At 47.6% G+C, this 21,493-nt stretch overlaps 1 protein-coding gene across 1 annotated transcript in view; it reads right to left on the reverse strand.

The window, feature by feature from the left end:
* Window positions 1-21,493, reverse strand: part of CLNK (cytokine dependent hematopoietic cell linker) — a 78,427-nt gene that overhangs the window by 10,738 nt on the left and 46,196 nt on the right. The window contains exons 11-16 of the mRNA XM_054581832.1: window positions 17,371-17,398; window positions 13,668-13,686; window positions 11,793-11,874; window positions 8,339-8,379; window positions 2,001-2,134; window positions 487-567 (exon numbers count right to left, since the gene is read on the reverse strand). Coding sequence (XP_054437807.1) covers window positions 487-567; window positions 2,001-2,134; window positions 8,339-8,379; window positions 11,793-11,874; window positions 13,668-13,686; window positions 17,371-17,398 — 385 coding nt within the window. The remainder of the gene's footprint in view (window positions 1-486; window positions 568-2,000; window positions 2,135-8,338; window positions 8,380-11,792; window positions 11,875-13,667; window positions 13,687-17,370; window positions 17,399-21,493) is intronic.

The raw sequence follows: 21,493 nt of genomic DNA on the forward strand, positions 1-21,493 counted from the left end.
TGAGCTCTGGGGGCTGTTTTTTACTACAGCACAACCTATCGCATCCTGACTACTACGGCATTCACGGTCTCTGCTCCTTTTCAGAAGAAGCAAGACATAAAGACTCAGCTGTTTCTTGGGCAGACCTTCAGTAAGGATCTGAAACTTGAAGGAAGCAAAAAGAAGGTACTTTATTCTGACCTCCACTTATACCCCATTTATACCCCAGCTTCCACAGTTGATCTCCAAAATCGTTCCTTAGGGTTGACCTTGCTATTTCTACTTAATAAAGAAATCTATACTTAATGATATTTAGGAACTTGAGAAAGCCACACAGTTGCTAAGTCTCGCATCTAAAACTCTGAGATCTTCCATTCAGTCACACCCTCCCTGCACTGAGAAATACAAGGTGATGCGGAACCACCCCGTCAAAGCGCACTGCTTATTACGTGCCCTGACCTGTGGGGCAGACAGCCCTCGGCTGACGGGGCCCGTGGAAGGCATTACCTTGTTTTCCTTTAGCAAGGCCTCCTCGACCTCCTGGCGACTGTACTCCCCGACGTACCATTCGTTGTGGTGCTGGACAGCCTGTGGGACGGGCTAAAAGGGCCAGAGGGAAGCACCAATGACTCATTAATTAATGGAGATGCACTTTGGTTCTAGAAGTGCCAAGTCACAGTTTGACAGATGGCAGAGATGCAGTCTAAACATTCCGTTTCTGGGTCTGGGCCCAGCAGAAGCCACGGCAGCGGAGGCACCGTGTGACCGGCATGGCTGGGTAACCAGAATTTCACTGCGTCCACTGAGGAAGGCCCTGCGGCCCCATGCTCAGGACCGACCACAAACCTCAGCTCTCACGCCGAGCCGACTGAGAGGGGACGTGCACTGTTTGTCGAGCCTATGCTGCCCTCGTCACCATGAAGACAGCGGGGGAGGGCAAAACAGGCGCAGAATCCGAACGTCTTTAGGCCCCTGGCCCAAAGTCATGTGCGGGGGAACTGGGATTTGAACCCTCATCTGCCTGGCTTTTGCCCTGTGCTGTGCTCCCTTATTTATACCAGTTGATTTCTTTGGATTATAAAATCCGCCATAAAAGAGAAGAAAGGGCAGTGGGAGGAAGCACCACGGACCCGCAGGTCCCCAGGATCCTAATATTAAGCAACCCCCCGCACGAGGCGAGCATATCGAAGACATCTCCCCATCTGTTGTCCCAACCCACCCCTGCGACAACCCTGTAGGATGGGCATGTCAGGCTGGGGGCCTTAGGAAGTCAACAGCTGTCACCTGGTTGGCAAGGGTTAGGGATGTGACATTGGGCCTTTGGTCTCTCGGTCTCCGTCCCTGGTCCCCTCAGCGCAAACCCCATCTTTCCAATGACAGGCATGTGTGAGCCAGCTCCCCACTCACTCTGCCGCCTCACTTCCTGCCCCCCGCAGCCTGAGCGCGTGGGTCTGGCCAGCCAGAAGTGCCGGCCCTTTGGCGGACACGTGGCTTCAGGACGTGGCTCGAGCGGGCCCTGCTGCCTGGAATCCCTCCCGCTCCTCGCCTGTCCTCACACCCAGCTGTCATTCTCGTCCCTCAGGATTGAGATCGAACTCCTCTCCTATTGGAGGCGTTCTTCGGAGTGCAGCCCTTCACATTTTATCACAGCGTACTGTTACAATTGTTCTGTTTTCTTATTAGCTGTTAATCCTTGACTGCCTGATTTAAGTAAGCTTTATCCCAGGTTTGTAGGTATGAGAACACAGGAAGTGTAGGGTTTGGTACTATTTGCGGGATTAGGCATCTGCTGGGGGTCTTGGAACACATCCCCCCTGAATAGGGGGGGGTGATGGTATGCAAATTAAGGAACCTGGTGAAAGAGCAATATAAAATGTTACAGAGCAAACACTTCAAAGTATTAAAAGCCAATACTATTGAGGGAAAATGAGAGTCCATCACAAGGGCCCCCCCGCCCCCGGGAGACACTGCCGGGTGCAGCTCTCCGCAGAGGCCCCGCGGGGCTGGGAAGACGGGCCTACCTCTTCCCCGGGCCTGGCGGGGAGGGGCTTTCTGCTGCTGGCAGCGCTGCGGGGAGGAGCGTGCTCCCGAGGGCCGACGCTGGCCGGAGCCGGGCATCTCCGAGAAGGCTGGGGCTGCACGCTTCCTTTATGATCTGGGAAGAGTAAACTCACGTTTAGATAAGCTTTTGTCGCGGTGTCCGATTGTCTCCCTCCAACGAGGCGCTGCATGGAGGCTGCCACCCGGCTCTGTCGGCGGCCCCCTCGGTCCACACCACCGTCACCTCGCTCTGGACAGCAGTCTCCTCTGGACCCTTCTCTTGCCTCAGCTTTCGCCCCTTCCTCCCCAAGGCAGCCAGAATAAGCTTTTAAAAATGTGATTATGACTTTGCTACTCCCCATGGTTAAAATCCTTCCATGATTTCCTTCACCCATGGAAGAAAATCCAATGTTTTTACCTCTGTCAGTAAGTCCCTCGATAATCTTTCTCTTCTGATTTCTCTATCCCCGCATCGTCCCATCCATTCTTTCCTGCCTTTCACCCATCCATCTGTCCGTCCATCCACCCACCCACCCATCCGTCCATCCGTCCATCCGTCCGCCCACCCACGCACCCACAGGTCCATCCCCACAGCCATCCATTCCCCCATCCGTCCTTCCAGGCCCCCACCCATTGTTCCACCCCGCCACCCCGCCACCCCGCCACCCCGCCACCCCGCCACCCATCCACCCATCCACCCATCCACCCATCCCCCACTGTCCGCTTTGTTCCGGCTGTAATGAACTTTATTCAGTTTCTTAAATGAGTCAAGCTTGTTCCCAACTCAGGAAATACTATTTTAAAACAAACAAAAAACTTGAAGAATGACAGTTTGTCTTAACAGAATCTCACTTTTTTAAATCTGAAAGAAAGACTGACAAACTAAGGTTATTCAGACTCAGGCGTTGAGCAGATATTTTATTAGAAATGAGCAAAGTGAGCCCATTAATTCACAGAAAACAATGGCAGCATTTGGTGTCAATTAAGAAGTTAGATTTTTTGAAATGCAGATTAGGAAAAAACTTGTATCTGCCCTCTTGACATAACAGCATCTTAAAATACTTTTCTGCTGAGCTGGGTAGTGGTACTTTGAAACGTGATTTAAAAGAACTTTTATAATGAAGCATGTTAACATTGAAAAGACCTGCTCAGGTCTGTGAATCATTATTTCCTAAGTAACAAATGCATGAAGCTACAAAATCATGCCTGGGTAAAAGGTTTCCTAAAAGAGGAGACAGAACAATAAATTTTAGAGCATTTTTAAAAAAATCATTGAAAGGGTTTTGATTTTACCTGGTACCTAAGCTTTAATATTCTACCACTTGTCAAGCTTTGATGTATTTTCTCTACATACTTCAATAAAAATATTTTCATGGCATGTAATTTCATTTCAGTAAATAATAAAATATTAATTTCGGGAAATTAAGGCTGTAAGGGAGGAGTGAGGTGTTAAGAAGAATACTAAACAAAAATATTTATAAATAGTCATTTCAAGCAAGAAATAACTGTAAAAATTTCATAAAGCCTTGGGGGTATAAAAACAATATGAAAATAACATACTGGACAATAGCAACATAAAGTGGAAGAGAACTGATTAGTGTGAAGGCAGAATTATATTATAAACTATATAGTCTTAATTCATTCTAGAAAATATAACCAAAATTACAGTATTGGTGAATAGCTTGACAAGAACTGTGAAAGAATAGGATACTTTAAAAACATTTTTTAAGGGTTTAATTTATTTATTTTTAGAGAGAAGGGAATGGAGGGAGAAAGAGGAGAGAAACATCAAATGTGTGGTTGCCTCTTGCACACCCCCAAGTGGGGACCTGGCCTGCAACCCAGGCATGTGCTCAACTGGGAATTGAACCTGCAACCCTTCAGTTTACAGGCCGGCACTCAATCTACAGAGCCACAGCAGCCAGGGCAGAACAGGATACTTTAAAAAATTAATTTTTAATTGGTTTATTGGGGTGGCATTGGTTAATAAGAGAACACAGGTTTCAGGTGTATAACTATAATACATCATCACATGTGTATTGTGTTGTGTGTTCCCCACCCCAAGTCAAGTCTCCTCCCATCACCATTTAAGAATAGGATACTGTTGACCCAGCACATTTTTGAGGCAAAATATTAAATAAAACATTAGCCAATGTTTATAAGCCTGTCACCGTCAGTTAGGTAAATGTGCATTTATTGTACCCTTGTTCATCAAAATGCCACACTCTCCCTGGGACTACTAAGAAGAACAAAGAGCATCCCTGAAACATGGAAACTTCCGCGTTAATGGTTCCAAGGACTGTGGCTTTTAACATTGAGCCTAAGAATGTTTGTTATAGGGAACTACAGGCATTAAAATGTTTGTTGTAGAGAACCGTGTTGTCACTTAGAGTTTAAATTGCACTCATCATAGTGCATTAATTTCACTCACCAATTTAAGGCCCTGAAAATAGGAATAATGCTAAAGATATCTCTCCTTTTAAAGTGTTTTTTAAAAAGTGTTCTGTATTGTTTGGAAAGAGGATGTAAACTTAAGAGTTTTAAAATTCAATCATGCTTTAAAAAAAAATCTTAAAACAAATGGAAGAATGGTATAGCTTCCAAGAAAGAGAAAGGAGAATAAAGAAGAGATGAACCCAATATCTGGCAGGAAAAGAAACAAAATGTCAGCAAAAAGCAGGGCAGATAGGAGGCACAAAATTATGTAAAAATGAATCAAAACTATTAACTATTAATTGCAATAAATATCAAAGATGTAAATAAACTTAGCATTTAAAAATTAGATGCAAACCACTATGCGGTACACCTGAGACTAATACAGAATACTATTAAAAAATACATAAATAAGAAATAATATTAAAAGTAAAGTGTAACTGAAAAAATATTTTTAATGTTAAGAAACCCCCAGAGAACAAATTAGATGCAAGTTGGTTCAAACATTCCAGTTATGTGCTAATTACACATCTACAATGTAGTGACACAGAGAGATCGCTAATGAGAGAACAGGGACTTGTATACCAAGCGAATCCTGACCACAAGAAAGCTGAAAGAGCTACGGCAGGATTAAAAAGAGACTTTAAAAATTTATTGAAAATATAGTAAAGCAAGACAAAGAGACTTATTATTGAAATGGCCACAATGATCTTCCAACATGGATTGAAACAGTAAGAACGTCCTGGAGGGAGGAAAATGACCGTTACCCGCATTTGCTAGCAGTGCTGTAGTGTATGCAATAGTCTTCAGTGATTATGAATTTTTCATTATATTGTGGCAACTGACTTATTATATTTCAACTCTGAGTGCCTTGCTTGAATATTTAAAAAGTCCTACTTGAAAACGAGCGCTGGGAAACAGCGTGCTTTTCCCCAGCGCTCGTGCTTTTGTGGTTTATTCAGAGAATGAGTTAAATAAAACAAAACAAACAGAAAAACAACTTGGCCGCCCAACTTCCCCCTAATGGTCTGCTTGGGTCTTTGTTTAATGAACAAATACAATTCGGAGCTTATAATCCCCTACAATTGTTGAACTGATTTTGTTCTAAAATCATGACAACTAATCTCTGGAAAATTTTCCCTACTTAAGACATTGCACTTGCGTTTTATACCCCCATGACATAGGACTCCTACTCGGGGAATCGAGGGTCACAGAAATGGGGAGAGTGACTCAGGGTAAGTGGAGGAACGTTGTGGGGCACATTGCGTAGGCTGTCAATGAAATCTGAGGGTGCGTAGCCTAATAGAACGGTATGGGTTGCAAAACCATACTCTTATCAATAATCACTTGTATATCAGTATTCTTAAGATATAAAGCCCTTAGCACAGTGCCTGACCCGTGTTAGTAACTCAGTCAATGCTGCTGTGTCAGCATTATCGGGGGACTCGGCTCTAGCTAGACCTTTCTTTTCTAACTTATAATACAAGCGTGTTATTTTAACCAAGTATCTACACATATTTGTTAGCAAATGCTCACTTACTGTTACAACAATTAAAAAAAATAATCGTTTAAGAAAAAAGCTGTATAGTTTACAAAATAAAATGCAGAGAGAAAAAGAAAACATTAGTGGACAAACACTAAAAACAAAAGAAAACAAACTTTTCACAATCCCAAACTTAGAGAGTAATGTTATATTTTGGACTGTAACCAAATCCGCCTGGATCCTCTGCTGATATCTCAAAATAATCTTTTTTTTTTTTTTTTTTTTGGTCCTGAGTCAACTGCTTTAGGCTCCTAATAACTTCGCCTGAATTCATTTATCAGAGAACGGAGGGAAGGCTGTTTATCAAGTAGTAACTGAACTATCAAGAATAACTGAACTCTTCCACAATCTTTTCTCACTTGTTAAAAAAAGATGAAAATGTCTACATGGGCAGAGAGGTAGATTTCACTCCTGGTTATGAAGAAGGCCGCCTCCCTCCTCTGGGACATTCAAGTTAAACCAGCGGGCTGCAGGGAGCCCCCCCTGGCGCGAGGGCTCTGTGAGAGCCTGCGTTGCGTGTTGGTTTTGGTGCACCTCACTTCTACCAAGCACGGTCATCCAGAGGTGAATTTTTACCCAGTAGAACGACCATGCTCAGTACGTTAATGGACTGGCATCACAGGTGCTCAAGATCTGGTTAGTCAAAAGTTGGGGCTCTCTCTTTTGTATTCTTAAGGCCCAGCCCAATTTTGGATACAAATCATATGCTTGGTGGATACTTGTTGACTGAAAGAGGAATGAATGGGGTCTGAAGGCAGGGCACAGGCAGAAGTGTTTCCCCTGCTGGCCCTTTAAGCAACCTTGTTTCCCATGAGATGCACAGGGAACAACCTACAAGAGCCAGTACAAAGGATCCCCACCGAGCCCTAGGGTGCTGGACGGGACTCCTGTCTGTGAAGGCCACCCACTTCCCTAACACTCTTTAATTGCTATTTTTCATTTGTGCAAAATGCTGTCTTTCAAGGTAAGACTCTGCATTTCTCTTTAAGCTGCTTCCTCGTCCTTGCAATATATCCTCAAAGCCTGTAAGTAATGCCCTTTCTCGGCCTGATCAGCCCCTGGACCTTCCACCTGAGTGCCGAGCCTTATCACCTTGGTACCCTGCATTCTGGCCTCCGGACAGCTGCCCTTGGATTCCAAGGCACTGCGTCCGAGCGGCCGAACATTGCCTCCTTCAGCCACTGTCCTTTAAAAAAGTAGCCCTCTCTTGGGAAACTCTTGTTAGCAGTGTGTACATCAGGAGGAATGAGGTTTCCAGGTTGGTTTTCCAATATAAGGCCCAGAGGGCGTCGGGCAAGGAGAAATAAGGACGTGATAAGGCTGGGGGGAATGAGGTTGACTGGGTGGGGAACCCCTGGAGAAGGGAGGGGAATACAGAAAAAAAGGGAGAAAAGTTAAAATGTGTCAGTGGTCTTCTATGTGTCTAGCAGAGGGCGGGGCGTTAATGTCCTGTTTGACTGAGCCGGGTGGGTGAAGTTCCAGAATGAAGGTGCTGAAGCTGACCCTGCCGAATTAGGGGCAGAATTAGGGCGGAATTAGGGCCCAGGTCGGTGGAGCGCTCAGCCTTTCCACGGTGTCCGGCCCTGAGCCCGCTCTCACGGATCCACAGGGAGAGAGAGACTGCAGGGTTAGACCTAAACAAAAGAATCTCTCTGGCGCTCAGGGAGAAGAAAGACAAAAGAACGTGACCGGTCTAGTTCGGGCAAAATAACACTAACAATGTCCCAACCTGCCACCCGCAGCAGGCACTACGTGTGCTATCTCAAATCTCACCGCAGACGGGAACCGTCGGGGTTTTTATATTTGCCACCAAGTAGTAAGAGGGGTAGGTATGATTTTCTCAGATTTTCTTAAGAGAAACCTATTTTACACCCAATGGGTTGGGAAAACCATAAAGTTTTGTCAAAAATGACTGTTGGAAGGCTGGGGCACCCAGGGACCTCTAAGCCGTGGGTGAGGCTAGAGGATACACAATACCTACTTTGGAAACCCATCTCTTAGAAGATCCTAAGATTGATACATTTTACACTTGGAGGACTTAGAGTTTGCACATGGGAAAACAAGTACATATTAATGTATGTGGGAAGACACCAACAATATCCTTCATGACATTACAATGCTCGTAAGAGAGAAGAAATGGAAACCACCTAAGCGATCTTACTTAATTACGGGTATGCTCCCGTCGCTGACAACCAGCTGATACATTTCTACACACCAGCTGATACATTTATACACACCAGCTGAGCAACTGTGAGGTTCGGGAAATGGCAGTGGCAGTGCAGGAACAGGGCAGTGTGAAGGCTCACCTGTTTATTCCATAATGCTTGGGTAACGTGTTCTTACCTCGGTTTTGCACTCTGTGGCGGCTCATCTTGAGTGAAGAGCTAAAGAAAATGTTGAAATGAAAGAATAAATATTTCCCATGCGGGGTCTAATTCCTCTCAGAAGCCAGTCTATGACAATGGTCTGAGTTAAGTCACATTTGCAAAGCACTTTGTGTTTTCCTGGCTGAGCTAGAAGAAGCGTCTGTTTTGTAAGGCAGTAGAAGATTGGGCCCTTCTCCCCTTTTCCAAGACAGGCAAACATTAGATACGGAACAAATGGACCCACATGGGTTCTTTTCATGTCATTTCACTGAGCACATGTCCTGATTCTTTACTTTCAGAAGCCATGAATCTAGACTTGCCTTCAACCTGCAGTCACTATAGAAAAGGACATGTGGCCGGTCGAGGCTCCTATTCCGTAATAATTAGTTACCAATTGAAGGAGAGTATGGAGAGTAATTTATTCATTCTTGAAATGCATGCTGGGTGGGAAAACGATGTGGATTATTCTCAGAAAGTCCATAAAGGGAAAGGGATTATAAAAAATATAATAAGAGATCATCAAAATATCACTATACATTCTTAAGCACAATAGGAATGACGTTACCAAGGCTGTTGACCAAGGGCTCTGGTTAGCACGCTACTTCATGTTTCGCTTTACCTAACACTTCGCTCTGATTTTTTGGTTCACTTCGCCCTGTGACCAGCATCATCATCGTAAGCGCTAGGTGCTGCTACAGTGAAATCGAATTGCAAGGCTCACACTCTACCGGAAATTGTTTGATTAGCCGAAGTCTCTGGGTTAATTAGATGAAATCTAGCCCTGTTACAGGACCGCTGAAATCAACCCAGTGCCTATCTGGTTTTTGTTATCGCGTGAGAGCCTGGGGTCATGGCTTGCTTTGGGAATAAAAATATGCGCAGGCTCTTTAGTCCCTGGTCCGACTCCTGCTGGCCCCTAAGACCCTCACTCTGTTTACACCAGCGTTTCTTTACCAGGAGCCAGCGCGCGATTGTGATGAGTGTTTGGGGCCAAAAAAAAAAAAAAAAAAAAAAAAAAAATCATATGTAGCAACATGTGCCTGCCTTAATACTTTAGGTAAATAAGGATTGAAGCAAAAACAAAAATAAATAAAAACAAAGCAAACATAAAATAAAAATGATTCTTTCATTTTGCCAACGTGTGTTGAGAACTTCCTGGGCCTGTGTGGTAGGTCTCGGGAGTATAAAATGAGTAAGATGTAGCCTCTGCCCGGAAACTGCTCTGTGCTGGGAGGGAAGACATTGCGTCGTCACCACTGTCTAAGTGCTGCCACAGGTGTGCGCACAGCCGAGGTTCCCACTGTAGCAGACGGTCGCTCAACCCAGACAAAATCGCTTTGGATCTCAGGACAGGCTGCCTGGGGGACATGCGAACGGAGCTGACTTCTGAAAGACGGACAGGACGCGGGTGGCAAGTGAGGGCGTGTTCCCGGCAGAGGGAACAGCAGGCGCAAAGGCTCAGAGGCAAGAGAACAGGGCTTATCCTGCAACAGACCAGAGAGTGGCTCCTTCTGGGCAGAAGGGAAGGCAAGGAGATAGGTATCGTTAGATGGCTACTGCAATCGTCCGGGCAAGATCGATGGGGGCTGGCCCGTGTTGGGAGCTGGGGACGTGAGGAGAGACGGGGGATTTAAGACACGGTTTGGATGGAGATAGAACTTTGGGAGGCAAAATGGGTGGGATGGGGCGACTGAAGGTGGGAAAGAGAAGGCGCCATTTACTGGGGTGAGAGTTTGCGGGGTGAGGGGAGTGTCGGCTTGGGAAGGAAAGGAGAAAGGAAGAGTGAGCTTTCAATGTTACGAATTCAAGATGCCTGCCACCTATTGAAGGAAAGCAGCCCATCGGGTCCGGAGCTAAGAAGGGGGGCGGCTGCCGAAGACAGAGACTTAGGAATTGTCCGTTTAGGAACTGACATCCCACACTGCGGGGCGGACGAAACCGCCTAGGCCCTTAGAGGACACCGGGCCGCAGGCGCACCCTGAGGAATTCTACCAATTACAGGCCAGCGCGGCAAAACGTCCCAAACGCCAGTCCCAAACTCCTGCTAGCACACATGTGGGCGCAGCGGAGAGCTCCTTCTCTTTTCACAACAATACGGTGATTTTTATTTTCCTTTTGGAAAATTACATGAAGAGTGGCTTTATATGGTGCTCTGGGCAAGAATTTTGTGTCAGATTGGGCCTTCAACGAGAAACAGCCTAAGGAGAACTACGAAGCCAGGGCCCTCCTCCCCACAGGCCAAAGGCTGAGAGCGAAGCTGCTGAAAGTGTGAAACGGGACAAGGCAGGGGGCGGGGCGGGTGTGGGCGGGGGTGGAGAGCAGCGGCGCACGGGGCGTGGCCGCGGCAAGGAGCGCTCCCGTGTCCCAGGCACCTGCGGCAGGCCCGGCTCTGCTCTCGGCTTCGCGTGTCGGGCGAGGGGTGACGCCCAACGGCACGTGCTTTGCTCACGGTGAAGCCAGGCCGTCGGACCACCTCTCTACGCCACACACAGGGTACATCCCTGTCCATGTCCATTAGATAAAGGGCAAGGCACCTTCACCCTGGGCAGGCCCCTGGGAAAGTCGGGTTCGTGGGCTGCAGTTTTAGAATCAAGCCACTATAGGCCTCAGGGGCTGCTGGACAGGGAAGCTGGACTTGACCCCAGCGGTCAGGGCCTCAGCCTGTCTGGGCCTCATTTATTCCCTCTGGGGAGTGGATTCCGTGGCTCTAAGCTGGGGTCCGGTGGATGCCGAGAAGTTGTCCACGTGTGGGGAGAGTGGGGTGGGGACGCCGTGGAAGGAAGTGTCGCAGGCAGGGACCGAGCCGGTGCGCAGGCCCTGCGGTAGGTGACGGTGGCGCGTGGAAAGCGCGGGAGTGGCATGAACCGAGGCCGGAGCCACCGGTCAGCCTGGGGTCCTGAGAGCCTTAGAGCGCTCATTCTGGAGGCCCTGAGCGCTGCTGGAAGGAAGCCAGCACTAATCTGCAGTGGTTTACAGCCTTCACTTCCTTGTCTCTTTAGTTGGGCTGACAGTTGTCACGATAACCTGATCAGGAAAGTGTTTAATCAGATAATGGTATTTCTAAGCCCCGGCCATCTGTAGCGTGAAATTCAAAAGTAACTGTAAGCTTCTGTGTGGTTATCAGTGGAGTCTACTTAGAAAGGCCAACTTCCCTTCCCAGAGTCATTAGCATCTGTTCCAGTTCCTTCGGAACGAGTTAATAACGTTCAGGTCTCTGACTCTCCCATACTTCTCCAGCCCTGACTCAGCCAAGTACAAAGTGCAGGAAGAGTGACGCTATTCGCTTCTATGGTAGCTGGAGCTCCAGGCTTCCTTACCAGAGGCCGAGGACTTCCTGTTTCTGAGGAAGCCTCAAGGAGTCATTGTCCTCTACAGTCCATGGCCTGACGCCCCGACAGCTGAGACCCACCTTGGGATTCCTGGCGCCTTACCTGGCGACGGCATGAGGGGTCTCTGGAGCGCTTTGATTCCATGACAGGTGACAAGCTTCAGGCTTCCTCTGGTGATAAGGAACTGTATAAAGGAGTTACATAACGTGGTCAGGAGGTGAAAGGAAAATGACATGAGAGCCCATCAGAGGCCTATCGGAACTGCTGTAATTTCAGCCCATATTCTCTGATGACTGGGAGCAGGCTGCTGGTGGTCAGCAGAAACCGTACCCCACGTATTCTACACCAGCCCAGGCTTCCGGGAGGGGTTTCTCCTGGAGGCTATAAAAACTCCTTTGAGTATGGACACTCCATATTGTTATTGAGAATATGGAACCTGGAGTTCATCACTGAACTTCCCCAAATACAGAACATTGCATTGGAAGTATGCAGTGTGGACGAGAACTGGACTGGAATTACGCACTCAGATGAAAACTTACACATAAACAATAAGTAAAATCCAAGAACTGCTCGGGGCAGGGCAGGGCAGGGCCTGGGCATGCGCAGGGCGGGCCCCCATGCCTGAACCCGCATACCCCGCTGGGGCGGGCAGGAGGGCCCCAGGGAATCTGAGGCAGACCAGCAGTTCCTACCTGGGTTACCAGGCATGCGTTTCTCAGAATTTCCCCTTTGATCTTCAAGTTCTGGAATGTTCTGCCAACCATATGAACTGGGAGTTATTTAGGAATTGCATAAGCCCTTTTTTTTTCCTTTCCATCATGAATTGATTTTAACCTGCCATCCAGAATTACCCAGGGTGCACAATACTACCGTGATAAGAAATCCCAGAGAGCACTCCCTCAATTCGGGCTGTAAGTAATAAAGTTCAGGAAGCAGAGAGATGCCTCCAGGTCTTAGTCTGGGTTGTTACTTTGTGCTCTGTCCAAGGTTAAGCATCACTTGGGAACCATTGATTGAGGGCCCGTGATTCCTTGAAATGTGATTGGAGCCAGTGACTGGGCCACTAGTCACATGTGGTATCAAAGTGTTTCATGGCAACAGCGGCCCGGAGCATCAGTACCTTGTCAGAACAGTGTCACGTGGTTGCAATGACGCTTGGTGGTGTGAGGATGCTGAGACTCAGTTTCCTTTAGGGTTTGATTTGTTTTAGATCGCCAGCGGGCCCCCGCTCCTCCCCGGGGCCATTGGGAGTCGACAAACCCAGATTAGGCTCCGCTCCAGCCTAACGTCCTCGGGAGGAAGAAGGGCATAGCGCCCCACGGGGGCAGTGCACCGAGGCCACAGCTGCAGCGAGGCGGCGGCGGCGGCTCCTGTCGCTCTGTCGGCCACACTGCCTGTGTTGCCTCCTCGGGCCAAGGCCCAGGCCCTTGGCTCTGGGCACAAGCCATCATTCTCGGCAAGTGAGGAACAGTGTTTTAGAGGTGGACGAGAAGGCATTACCCAGTTAGCACCCTGCCAGCGGGTGAGTGAGTGTGGGTTACATGCTTCCACAGCAACGACACCTGTGAGTTGTGTGTGTGCGCACACTCAGATGAGGGTATATGTGCGTGTGCACAAGTGACAACAAAGATGGGGAGACCAAGAGCTTCTCTGGACCAGCAAGGTCTTCCCAAACTGCCAGAGGGTGACCATGTGCCTCCTTGACTGTAGCCTGTGGCTGCAGGAAGACCATGAGCCCAGCTCCAACTTAAATCGTCCTGTTGAGACCAGAGGATCCTCGAAGAGACAGGCTGAGAAGTCCTGGGTCCATCTGGGTCATGTAACCTGTCCCCTCCCCCTGCACACGCTCATGCACACGCTCGTACACCCCAGGCCCCAAAACGATCAATCCTTTTAACAAATGACTAACACTGTAAACATGGAAACAGAACGTAACCTGGCGGTATTAGGATCTGAAAACAAATGTGAACAGTTTACCTTTCTCTGTTCCAAGGACCTGTGTTAAATGGGGAAAAAAAAAGGTGTTGAATAACTTGGTGATAGAAAACTTCATGCTCTGTGTTTTCAGAGCAACTGGTTAGTAGAATTGGGCAAAAGTTTTGTTGCTATTGAGATTTTTAAAATCTACGAATAACAGTAAAAAAAACTAAGCAAAAATCAATTTTATACTCGTTGTGGGATGTAACAGGTGAGTATACAGTCTGCTGATGGGACTCTCAATTGCTTTGACTCTTTGGAAGGCAATTTCATCATAGCTTTCAAGAGCCTTAGAAATACAATTTTTCTTATCCCAGTAATTCCATTGGTGACACTCTTTTTCTAAGAAAACAACCTAAAATCCAGACCCAATTCCACGCGCAGAGATGTTCGGCATGTCATTAGTTGTAGTGTCAAAACCCTCGACACAATTTACCTGTCCATCGAAGTGGGACTGTTCAGTATTCACTTGTTTATGCAGAGTGGGAAATAAGACTGTACTCTTAAGTATGCCTCAACATTACACAAAAAGGTCAGAGTAGAAGCTGGACTCCTGACATATTTCCACAGGGGGCGTGTGTGTATAAAAAGAATGTGAAGAGAGATGAGAAAACACTAATAGAGATTGTGTTGAAGTGACTATGTGCTGAGGCTATGGCTAATTTTCGTTGTATTTAAAAAATGCACATGAAAATAGTCACATTATTCTTTTTAAATGTAGCCGTTTATCTTCCCAAACAGTTCCTTTCTCTCTCATCCCTAATAGCAGCAGAATTCCTGATCATTCCTCATTACTAAGACCTACGTGCCCATGGGACTCGCGTCCTTGGGCTCCCTTCTACTCTTAAAGCAGCAGGAAGCCTTACAAGAAGCACAGTGTTGGCTGCACATACTTTTCCACAGTCCCCTTCATGCCGCTGGGGAGGACTTGGGCATCGTCTCGACAAGAGAGTCTTAACTTGGGGGGCAGAAGGGGTCCCTGTGTGGCCTGTGGGGTCCATGAACCTTCTGAAATTAAAAGCTATTTTTCCCCCTCTTTTTTCCAGAGGGTTAGGACGGGTGGTTACACCATTCATCACATTTTCAAAAAGGGTCCAGGGTCCATGGAAGGCTAAAGCCGGGGTCTGCAGAGGAGGCCCAAAGGGCGGCGCCGCGGACCCAGCTTCCCTGCTCCCGTGGGGCTGAGCTGGCCCTGCTGCCCGGGCCTCCCAACCCATGTTAGCTGCACAGACAGGAATGTTTAGCAACGAACAGCTCAGAGAGGAGGCACCACCAGTCCGGCCCGGCCCCGAGCTCGCCGGCAGACAAGCTCTTTTGTTCCAAAGACCACGGTGGCCCCTAGGGTTCTGGAAAGGGGACATGCATTTCATCAGGAGCAGCAAATCAAGGCCAATCTAGAGGCTAAGTAAAAAGCGTAATGAATCTATTCTAATGAGTGGTTGGAACGTCTCCCCGCTGAGGCTTCCCCAGGACTTTGAACCTGGCAGTTCAAAGTGCTCAATCAGATGCAGCTGTGGTTCTCAGGCTTCTGGAAGGGGCAGGGGACGGGCTGTGAGAAGCCTGTGGGAACAGATGTTTTATCTAATTGAGACCCAGTCAGCTGTTAGCGTGAGGGCCCTGCATTTAAATTAAATGAGATTAGGAGGGTGGAGTGAAATTTCTCTGGTTTCTCTACTTTTGTTGTTTTTGTTAGAAAATAAACCTATTCAAAATAAACATATTCAAATTAAATAGTATTGCTTTCAGTGTGTCCCTCCCTCCCCCTCCTTCTTCCCTCCCTTCTCTTCTTCCTCCCTGCCCCCCACCCCCCATTTTAGCTCAGAGGTGTCTCTGTGTTTCCCACCGCAGAGTCACAGGTTGGGAAGGCCTTTGGACTCGGGGTTTCGGCCAGCGTGGGAGCTCTGGCATGTCTCGCCACCTCGCCGAAGATTCTTTTCCTCTTAGGGTTTGGTGAGAATTAAATGAGACCACGAGTCTCTACTTTGTTGGAAAATTAAAAAAAGGCTGTATGAATCGGAGTAGCTCATCGCCTCTGATCCCCGAGATTCTGGTCCTGCACACGCACACAGGCCTGGCATTTGTCCTATGAGATAAGCTTTTGTGAGGAAGAAATGACCATGATGCTGGCCCCACACAAACAATGGGGAAATATCTTGGCAAAAGATAAGGCAGATAAGGCGGAAGAATGTGTTTTTCTATGAGGCTGTGTTGTTCTGTAGATGATATCGACGGCTAGCAAAATGCCAACCAGCGTGGCAAGGAGGACACACAGTCCTACTCTTTAAGGCTGACCTTCTCACATCCTTGTTTGTTAGTGACTGGGGGCCTAGTGTCCTTTCAGGCGGACCAATGAGTTATGTAGGTCACTGTGAGTGGTGGCCGTTTGCTACTTGGGACATGTAAATCCAACCCACAGGAAGAAGCGGGTGGAGTCCCTCTGGGTGTGTGGGTTCCCCTAGTCCCTCTGGGTATGTGGGTACCACCCCCAACTTTCTCCTTCCTGGTGGCACCTGGAAGTTCAATTCCCAGCAGAGGGTGAGCAGGTGAAGTCCTGAATGGAAGCGGGGCTGGCCTCTCTGGCAGCACTGCTGTGTCTTTCTCCTTGATGCGATTATCTTATGGATTAGAGCTAATAAATTATCTCTAATTTAATAAATAAATATATTTAATAAATAAATAATATATTCAATAAATAAATAATATATTTAATAACTAAATGTCTTGTTGGAGTCACACACTTGAAATGTGACTACTGATTTTAATATTCTTCTAATGCCAATGAACAAAGAAGGAAGGAAGGGAGGGAGGAAGGGAAAGGAAGGACAGGAAAGAAAGGAAGGGAGAGAGGGAAGGAAGGAGGGAGGGAGGAAAGCCAAACTCTGCAGTCTAGATATAAGAGCACTGACCCATATTAAGACAAAAACTAAGTCCCTTAGGAGACCAGAGGGAGGGATGTGAGGATACTCCTGTTTTTGGACAGAGATTTTCCATCAGTGACACTGGACTCACCATCAACTTGTTAAGGAACCTCTTCTTTGGGGGCTTAAGGACGTAAACATCCAAGGGGAATCTGGGATATCTCCATCTCTCCTGACTTACGTGCTGTTTTATTGAGTCTCTACTGCTCACCTGGTCATTGAAGCACTTATTTTGACTTTATCACAGCTTTGTCAAGTGGTGTACGCCCATCTCTCTTTTATGGCCAGGAAAACAGAAACAGGGGTGGAGTGGAGGTGGGGAGATTTGCCCAAGTTCCCAGAAGCAGCAGGCAGCAAAGCAGGCTCAAGCCCAAGTCTATGTGACTTTGTATCTTGTATTTCTTCTACTTTGCAGTCCTGTCTTTCTTGTGAAGAACACATAGCAAGGTATAGTATGATTTCCAACCTCTTATTTCTGTAATACTGGGGCCTGAAACCCATGGGAAAATGCGAAGTCTTCCATGGGAACTAGGCATGTTCTCGTCATTGTCCCCTAAACACTGGATATGGTGACAAATAGGACCTTGGTTTAAAATCTGAATCTTACACTTGTTTTGCTTTAGTTTTCCCACCTTTAAAAGAGGGAAAATAATACATGTTGAGCAGGGCTGTTATGATGACTAAGTGTAGCAGAACATTTAAAGCAAATGGTATCTTGTCCATTGCAGACACTTAAGGCACAAAAATTTCCCTTCTTTGTTTCCAAGGACGAAGTTGCTACTTACCTCACTTAAGTTCTTTAAGCTTATCTGTCTGCTGCAGGGAAAAGAAATACAGTGTTACATAAAATACAGGTCATATGATCAAAGTAAAATCATTCTGAGCCCTTGAAAACCTTTGATTATACTGTTATTGCCAAAGCAACACCCCATTGTCCAGTGTGATCTATATCACTGTTCTATAAACTAAAGTCAGGATATTTTCCTCATAATTTTCGAAGCGAAAGGAGGAGGGGCGAGCCAATATAAAAGGCGGTGACAGAAAGGACGTGAATAAGCTTGCTTCTTGTTTGAGAGGCATCTAAATAACACGATCTTTCCTCCTGACACTGGGTTTCCCGTGTCGAGTTTCCCTACCACCGTCAGACCTGCTGTTATTACCTTGATTCTAAGGCTCTTAGTTCTTTGCCTGAGGAAGTGAAAAGGGTTTTAAACATGAGATTGTCCGGGACAGTGGGATCCCAGGAAGCAAATATGAGAAAGGATGCTGACAACGAGGGGAGCCTCGAGGCAGAAAAACCATGACACTGAACAACAGGGGAAGAACTCAGTCTAGGATCTGCTAACGTGGACATTGGTCAAGCCTCAGAAGAAACTCCAAGCCTTTCGTTGATATGGACAAGGGATGTACGTCTCTCACCCTCACTTTTCTCATCTGCGAAATGGCCGCAAGGGTATTTGTCCGTGGAGAGTCATTGTGAGCCTTGGTAGAGACAAAAATGAACAAGCTGGGCCTTCAGTGGGCTCTGCGGTTGGAATGTGCTCCACGTCCACTAAGGAGACTCTGCAGGAATTAGGGGCGTGTACACTCTGTTCACCGGGGCCTGCTGGTGGAAGGGCGGGGCCCGGGGAAACCCCAGGGGACTGAGGCTGCCGCACCAACCTCCGTGGGAGGCGGTGACCTGGGTCGTAAACTTTGTCTGTAGCAGGAGAGAGAATCTCAGAAGCACCCGGCGCTCAGAGGCCCTGTCCTGGCCTCAGGCCCCCGAGCGCCGGGGCTGAGGCCCCACACTTTTTAACCTGGGCCGGCAGCTCCTGGGCTGGCACAGCCGCTCCCTGCCTCTCCCTTTTAACAGGATGGGCGAGGGGATAAAAGAAATGGGATTAGAAGTAATAAAGCAGAACCAATACCCATCGTATTGATTGCTTTGGGGTTAAACTGAGGCTAATCTGTCACAGGTTAGCCACGTGGCTTCAAGTTAAAGTGTGTAGATTGCTTTCAGTCTTGTGATTTTTTTTTTATGTTTCAAGAGTCAACCTGTGTTTGACTCCGTTTGTGAAGCATCTGAACAATCTAGGAGAACTTGAATTTTCCTCTATTTGTGCATTGCCTTTATCAGATTTACAAAAATTCATTGTTAAAGAGTTTTGCATGTTGGGGTTTAAACCTGCCTGTCAGCATTAGAAGTACTTAAAAAATCAAGTGAGCGAACTGTGTCTGGTGTTTCCAGTGTCTAAGGAGATTTAACTCCTTTTGTTTGTTGAGGAGCCTCAGAGTCCAAGATTCCTTAACCTCTCCCAAGTGACAAGCAGAGCGATAGTCCTTCCTTCTGTTTACGTCAAATCACTCGATTTATAAACAGAGCAATATCCTTGCTAGATGGAATTGGACGCCTCAGGAAAGCGAGGCTTTGGACCTGGGAACTTTAAGTATTGGATTGTTAAGTGAGAACTCAAGTAATTGTAACAAATCCCTGCTGTGCACAACAACCGTCCCTGGACGCTGAAATGCCCCTGGTGACCAGGCCTCCCAAGCGAGTCGCTCCCCTCCCCTGTAAAATAAAGGCAGCTGGCCTTGGGGGCGGGGCTCTCTCTCAAACGAGATTGATGAAGACAGGGGTCTGCACAAAATCACAGGGGGGCCGAGCAAGGCCTGGCCTCCCCGCCGCAGCGCTGCGCTGCCTCTCGCGGAGCATCTTTAACTCCTGTTTGCCCACATTGCGTGGCTGGAGATGGCGAATAAAATGTGGTCACTGGCTACACAGAATAAGCTTTGCCACATTCTTTCCACATACGCCTAATAGGTGCTCAGCGTGTATTTGAGGATAATACCTTTTACTATCAAAATAGGCCTTTTTGAGCCCCCCTTAGTTTTTGGTTCAGTTTTACATAAACTGGGTCCAAATCCTCGCTCCGTCATCCATGAGCCTTGTCACCCTGGCTCAGTGGAATTTCCTCTCTGAAGCTGAGTTTTCCCACCTGTAAAATGGGTAAGTCCAGACAGTAGCAAAGGAAGATGATTAACGTTCTCATAAATAATATGTATGGAAGCTACTTGGAATAAAATACCACCTTATCTCTGCAGAACACTTAGCAGTCACACTTTCTTTTAAATTAAACTGTAGGTCTCGGGCAGTTGTAAGAAATGACAGATCAGAGTGGCCCCGGGTGTCCTTCACCCAGTTTCCCCCAATGACAACATTGTGCAAAACTCTCGTAATAATCAAGTTTACACTCTAAAATTGGTGAGTCCCACTCGTAAATAAGAATGTGTTTATCTTCTTCACAATCTTCTCTTTCAAAGGAGGTTTCCGACATCTGTATTCTTTTTTCACTTCTCAAATCATCAAAATGTACATTTTTTTTGCCACCGAAATTGCTTTAACTGACACGTGCCAGTGTGGCTGGTTGAAAAGGGAAGCCCACGGTTGGGCAAAACGGTGTTTTTTTTTTTGTTAAAAGCAGGCGCTTTCCTTACATTTTGGCGGAAGCCTGCACCGTGGGCCACTGAGTTTGTTGAAGCAGAAAGGAGACACCGTGGCTCAGTGACCCCATGCGTTTTCTGTGTTCTCATCCATAAGCTGGCGACTGTAGCGTTGCTTCCGCATGGCGTCATTGTGGGACAGAGTTAATGCACCCCAAAGACTCCAAAGTCAGCCCCAGGTGCAGCAAGAGCTCAGCAAACGCCCATTGCTCTCAGATTACCCAGGGTGGTTTTATTTGGTGCGTGGGCCATGGTCTTGAAATTACAATGGATGCATAATTTGACAGCCATTCCTTTTTAAACCTCTTTCTAATTCTGTCCAGGAGTGTCTCAGCGTGGCGGTTAGTGTATTTCAATGCCGCACTCACATTTGACTTCCCTTTGAACAGGGAGAAAACTCCCCAGGCTCAAAGTTTTGGTCTGAAACTGTGTGGCCGTTACTTATGGCGGTATGTTTCCTTTTTACATCAATTTACTTCAGTTAAAAAAAAAAAAAAGAGCTGAGCAAAAAGTATTAAGTACATGGATATTGTACACGTCATGATAATGGTCTAGAACGGTCGAGGACGTCTAGCCCACTGTCCCCCAGCTTCAAAGTTGTCTCTTAGTTTTAAGTCGTTGGTGAATGATTGAAACGGCACTTTCCTTGTCTGAAGTGCTTTGATTCAGTGATAGTTCTGTGAAGCGCCACTCAGCTTCGGAAGGGAGGGTCGGGGGCTGAAGCAATGGCTGGGGCCACCACCGCCGTCCAGGGGAGCAGAGCGTGTGGAGGCCGCAGCTGCCGCTGCCTTCCTTGGACCCGGTGGGTTGCTGCATATAAATCTCGGTCTCCTGTTGCAGGGAGGGGGTGGGGGGGCAAGTCGTCTCCCGGGCCCTGCGGCCAGGCTCTTGCTCCTGCTTTGGAGGAAGTAGCTCGATCACAGGTGTTCCTTCTGTTTTCAGTGAAAGTGACCCTGGCAGTCGCCTCTTGTGGGTCGTTTACAGGTCCAGGAAACATGAGGCCCAGCCCTTTAGGTGCTGCGTCCTTCCCAGGGTCCCGCACAGGGCCCCACGCGGTGTTGCCCCCTCAGCTGTCCCAGGCGAGCCCTGTAGCTTTGACTGGGCCACCCGGCTTCTCTGAGTCTTGCTGGCCCTGTGTGTGTGCGTTGGGGGGCGGGGCGGCGCGGGGCCCAGTGAATGGGGGAGAGATACTTGACCGGGCACCTGCTGTGCGCTCTCCATGGGGCTGGGCCCTTTGCCCTGCTGAGCCTTAGAAAAACGTGCTGCTTTGCCCGCTGGAAGGATTCCGTGAGATGCAATGTCATTACCCTCTGGGGACGTCCGCGATGGAGAGACCCAGCCCAGTTGCTACCACATCTAAAACTATAGCTCAAACACATGTAAACCATAGCGGCAGAAACACCAGAGGTGCAAAATGCAAACCTC

This window comes from Pteronotus mesoamericanus, unplaced genomic scaffold (assembly GCF_021234165.1).
Source record: "Pteronotus mesoamericanus isolate MK-2021 breed Mesoamerican mustached bat unplaced genomic scaffold, CSHL_Meso_final contig_68, whole genome shotgun sequence".
NCBI lineage: Eukaryota > Metazoa > Chordata > Mammalia > Chiroptera > Mormoopidae > Pteronotus > Pteronotus mesoamericanus.